At 35.5% G+C, this 5,922-nt stretch overlaps 1 protein-coding gene across 1 annotated transcript; it reads right to left on the minus strand.

Annotated features, from left to right (window-relative positions):
• On the minus strand, nt 1,454–5,293 carry LOC109220487 (V-type proton ATPase 16 kDa proteolipid subunit). Its single transcript, XM_019385215.1, has 3 exons — nt 5,031–5,293; nt 4,659–4,944; nt 1,454–1,910 (listed from the first exon to the last, which is right to left on the minus strand). The coding sequence occupies exons 1-3, from the start codon at nt 5,107–5,109 to the stop codon at nt 1,778–1,780; spliced, it is 498 nt and encodes a 165-aa protein (XP_019240760.1). The 5' UTR covers nt 5,110–5,293; the 3' UTR covers nt 1,454–1,777.

Genomic DNA, 5,922 nt, shown 5'->3' on the forward strand with positions numbered 1-5,922 from the left:
AAAAGCTGATAAAATATCCTCCAAAAGCAGCGTGTTAACAAATTTAATAGCTAGAGGGTGATATAAGATAGAGCATGAATGCATCAACCAACCATCTACTAAGAGTTGATATATTCGCAGATTCGTAACTTAAATTAAAGAGGACTACTACTGTATTCCCGCTGGACAGGAAAACCAAATGAAAAAGAAAACAAATGTGAAAAATACGCAAACCAAAAAGAAAAACAAATCTATAAAGAAGAAGAGATCCAGTTCTAATCGCCAGCGGATCAGAGCAGATAATAGTGAACCACAAAATATAAATTAAAAGAAATAGTCACCATAAGATTACCTTTGTGCATCACAAGATAGTTCTAACACCAACTAAATAATACATGAACCATATCGGGACATTTGCATCTATACCCGCTTTTTGTGTCACATTTTAATTTGTGCCCGCTTTGCAAAAAAAATTGCAAGCGTACCCGCTTTTTCGCATAACTTCAGCACACGGGGCTGAAGTAGCAAAGGCAATCACACAAAACTTCAACATTCTAGTAGCCGGGCCTAGAGCTGAAGTTTTTGTTTTGTAACTGGCGAACTTGTAACTGGGAAACTTCAGCTCTAGAGCTGAAGTTTTTGTGTTGTAACTTGGAAACTTCAGCTCTAGAACTGAAGTTTTTGTGTTGTAACTCTGCAGCTCTAGAGCTGAAATTTTTGTGTTGTAACTAGAAAACAAGAACACGACAGATTGATAATTATTCTATTGTACGAGGTGAGAGGAATGGCTGGTGAATAGAACATGATGATCCACAAACATCATTATTGGCTGAGACAAATGGTACCTTAGAATTTTGTTATAGATTCTAATTTCTATCTGACTTGGTTTTCTGATTTGTGTATGGCTCATTTGTGTAGTTGTATACTCTGATGATATTATTGGGAAAAAGGGAACAAAATGGAGTGCAGTGGCGCATATAATAACAGGAGTAATAGGGGCAGGGGTGTTATCACTTGCATGGAGCATAGCACAATTAGGATGGATAGCAGGTCCTTTGGCTATTCTCTTCTGTGCAGCAGTTACTCTTTTGCAACATCCATACTTTGTGATTGCTATAAATCTCCAAATTCTGCAACACAGATTTATAGGAAGACAGTAGAAGAATTAATATTTAAAAAGGCAAAGGAAAATCAAATATGGCATACGGAATGGTCGTCCTCTTGCTTGACAACTCAGTCAATTGCTTGTTTGCATATTTCAGCTATTTATTTCAGAAGAAGAAGAAAACGAAGGAGGAGAAGAAGGAGGAGAAAGGGGGCTGAAGTTATTTAAGAAGTGGGTACAAGTTAAAAGTTTTAAAAAAAATGGGTATAGGTTAAATGGGGGCGACCAAATAGGGCGCCCCGTGCAATTTTTACACCATATCTGCATCTTCAAGTAGCATCACCCATTAGAGTTTGTTATTCAGAGACATGTTTAAGCAGAATGTCATACATGTTGCACGGGGCCATAACAAATTATAGCAAAAAATCATTACATGCACAACGCTGTTCAAAAATAGAAAACTGCAAGATACAACAAATAGTGATCAAATACGGCAGCTTCATAAGTTATTATTAAAATAAATACTCACTCCTACTTCTACAAACAGCACATAGCAGCACCAGTAGCAACCGTGCTATCATGAATAACAAACATAGACATAGACAGCTTTTCGACTTTAGCAAGAATCAAGTTTTGCCAGAGTTTACTGAGTCTCACATACATCATAGTAAGAATAGCATTAACAAGCCAACTTCACTCTGCTCTGGACTGCCCAGCTCGTGAAGACAATATAATTCCAACAATAAGCCCATAAAGAGCCAAAGCTTCAGCAAAAATGAGAATGAGGATCATCCCAACAAAAAGCTTTGGCTGTTGTGCATTAGCCCTGTAAAAATAAAAATATTGTTGAGTACATTAGCAATAAAATGCAATCAACATGACACAATGCAATAATAGCGCCAATGACGTAAACAGAAGAGAATAGTAAATACAATAATTAAGATGCAGTAGCCCTAACAATGACTCACTGGTTGCTTAATTTCTTCCAACAAAAATGAGACGCCCTAAGAAAAGGCAACTGTGGACCTTGCACAGTTTGGCTTCACCACTTAAAGAAGCCAGACAATAATTGAGAATGATAATCAAGCAAAATGTGTCTGACAAAACGTGAAGATATATGGCAAAGAAATCAGAGAAGAAAACAAAGGCATCATGGATGGAAGACCTAAAGTATGTTGAAATATACTAACATGCTGCAGCATTATCAGGAGTACAAATTACATTTTCTGGATCAGTCATCCATCAAATGCAGATTCCACGTCAGGAAAGCCCATTGCTAAAATAACAAACACTTTGAAGGACACCATAGGTACTAACTATCAGCTGACCTTCAACTGCAAGAATACTTTTTATTTTTCCCTTTACTTCCCCTCACTTTATTAGGAGAAACTTTTCTGCAGGACATCATGGAGCTCAATCTAGTGTCTTTCATTTTTCTTTTTAACAGTCTTTTCCTTTAGAGCGGGTTGGAATTGGAAAAGGCAAATGAAATGAATCAGTGGCCTTTTGGCTAACCAAAGGCAACAATTTATGTAAGAAGAGGGAAATTAACCAAAATCATGGGAGACACCCCATCATGTCCAAGCATAATAACTGCATCACACAACGGAAAGAAGAGTATAATTGCAGAAGATTTCTAGATTGTCTTGGCTTATTAAAAACCATATTCTGTATTGAGGCCAAAAATTAGAAACCTAATATCACTAACACCAATCACATTGACATGGAAAAAAATGAGGAGCCAGTCTTATAAAAGATATAAGCTCCCCTGTTATCTTAAGGAAACATAAAACTCGTCTCATATGTTCCAATCCTGCCCCCTTTTTAAAATCATTGCGCTGAGAAAATCTACAGAAATATCTGAGCAAACCCATAGTTTTACAAAAGGATATGTTGATATTACAAACCTCAGTTTTCTTCCAAAAGTTTACATCACCAAAAGGGAGAAAAGTTAGTCCTTTATCTTTTGAGCATCTTCTAGACTTTTTTTTAGGTTTCAACTTATTCATTAGCATATAAAATATCAACTTAATCATTTACATTACATGAAATGAAAAACACATATGAAAGTAAGTTGAAATATTTAACTGAAATGTTCGTCCAAGATGATTACAATCAAGTCAAAGAAAGATTATTAAAGATACAGAATTCTATAACATAAAATACATGCCAAAAGGAGCAAACACGCAGAGAGAAGCAGGATCAATCATCATCTGAATCTTTCAAACTAGAACTACCCCGCGATGTCAAGTATTCTCTAAACACAAACTGGTATTTGCTGAAGCCAAAATTGAAAAACTAAAAGAGGCAAAAAGTAGTGTTTAAAGGTGATGGCAAAATTATATAGTAGTCAGAGAAGAAGATGGCCTAAAAGAACAGATAAAGGCCACGCTTCGAAAAGGTAGAAGTTCTGTAAGGATAGAAGTGTAGCCAATCCTAAGCTCAAATAAAGGAAAAGAGTTATTGTAGGTTAAGTGCCAGCGTAAGATCAATCTGACGATAATGAATCCTCCAAATACTAAACGTAGCATAATAGACTCAAAGTTGATTGATTGATTGAATGAAGAGTGAATCGTGTAAACTTTTTGAAATAGCACTATATTCAAAGTAATAAGAATGACGGTCGGAAAGGTTTTATTTAATGAAAGTGCAGACAATTGTTGGACAACTCATAAAGAGAATAAATCAAATTTTCCTAGATCATAAACACTCAGTCTTCCCATTTTAGGTGATGTTTTGGCCAGAGCACGGAGTTTAATATGTTAAACTTGACTTAACAATGATATCAATGATAGACCAAAATAAAAAAATGACATGGGATGCCAACGTAGTTACATATGGCTCATTTTATTATTTGAGAGTTATAACTACACTGTCTTCAATGATAACATCTAATGTACATACATCTAACTAATGTTTGTGTGTAAGGTTGCTGGTAGTCCCAAAAGCAATGCTTACAATCTATTACAACAGAACTTCTTAATAAATACTTTGATAAGAGTGTTTGACCTGTTCTCGACAATTTGCTAACTGCAACCTAACCCATTTATTATCTGTGGTTTTGATTCTAACCTTCATTAGACATATAACTCGAGCCACTTAACCTTAGTCCTGCTGCATAATTCCCGATATAACTTTGAAAAGTAAACAATAAAATTATTTCTAACCAAAATCAGACAAATTTAGATGATACACTAGAACTATGAAGTTTGACCTTAACAAAATTACCTAAGATGCCTTCCAATTCGCATGGTTAACTAGCTCGAAACAAAAGTTCACATTTATTTTATACTACCAACATCTTCCTATAAAGAAATCACAACTTAATGAGCATACATAGCAAGTATCTCGATCAAGATACAACATTGTAACCTTTGGAACCTATAAAAAGAGATAACAAGAAAGCTGAATCTTACCTTATTTTAACAAGTAATACAAGACAAATACTCAACTTCGCCTAATTCTCAACAATATAAAATCTCTCAGATTCAAGTCAACAGGCATTAGCATGAAAGTAATAATTGGACAATGAAGCAGCCAAAAAAGGATAAAACAAAAATAAAGGAATGAATACCTAACACCGGCATCACCAACAATACCAATAGCCATTCCAGCAGAAAGTCCAGCAAGACCACAAGCGAGACCAGAGGAGAGGTGAGCATATCCATCAAACAGGTAATACGACTTTGTTTTGGGATTAATACCAGTACTGATAATAACAGCAATAATCAAACCATAAATACCCAACACACCAGCCATAACCACGGGAACAATGGATTTCATCACCAGCTCCGGTCTCATCACTCCCATAGACGCCACTCCTACACCGCTCTTTGCTGTTCCGTATGCTGCTCCCATGCCTACGAAATATTCGACAAAATATCAATTAGATCTAAAGTATATTACGACTTAATGCGAATCTATAGATATAGATTTGAGAACTCACAGGAGAAGACGAGAGCCGCAGCGGCGCCGAGAAAGCCGAAGAAAGGAGCAGTTTCATCGCCGCTGAAAGTCGACGACATTGTTCCGATCGGATTTTGGATCTGAGAAATTGATTAGATTTAGATACAAGGAGAGTTTTATCGAGTATTTGTGTATGGATCTGATTTTATGCTATTGAAGTTAATAATTGAAATCTGGTTGATAAATAAAGTCAAGCTTCATACACGTGGCTTCCGTGTTCTGATGCAGTTGGGTTTGGGATTTTTTTTGGTCCCGGGATTTCACACTGTTTTTAACTTTTTAATTAGGAAAAAATATTATAGCCGCTTTAGAAAATAATAGACAGCAAATATATATATTATGTGTAATTAATATATAATATATATATATATATATAATAATAATACTAAATAATATAATTATTTTTAATTAAACGGCCAAATGTATGACTTTTTTTTTTTGTTTCTCATCCGGTGTTCGGTACCCACACATTGGGCCCGACTAAATTCGGATTCGCGCCAAAAAATCCCACATTGGGGTAAAGCGCTCCCTAACAAAGGCGACTTCATACCCAGGGATGAACTTACCACTCCACCACAACCCTTGGTGGTACCTCTCCTTTTTATTATACTCGCTGTGACTCGAACTCTGATTAAATAAAAGCCCTCGGTTAAATATAGTACTAACGTAGATTAAGTTAAAGTAAATACAAAATAAAGCTGAGACACTTTCGTTTGTCCACCAACTCATTCCCAGAGTTCACTTAAACAATGGGAAAAGTTCTTGTATTTTGTTTCAATATCTCATTTGTTTAATGTTCTACTTTTTACATTCCTTTGGAAAGTAACGAATATGATTTTTGTTTTTGGTATGCTTTGTACTCTAGGTTAGTT

The sequence above is a fragment of the Nicotiana attenuata genome, chromosome 1 (assembly GCF_001879085.1).
Source record: "Nicotiana attenuata strain UT chromosome 1, NIATTr2, whole genome shotgun sequence".
Lineage (NCBI taxonomy): Eukaryota > Viridiplantae > Streptophyta > Magnoliopsida > Solanales > Solanaceae > Nicotiana > Nicotiana attenuata.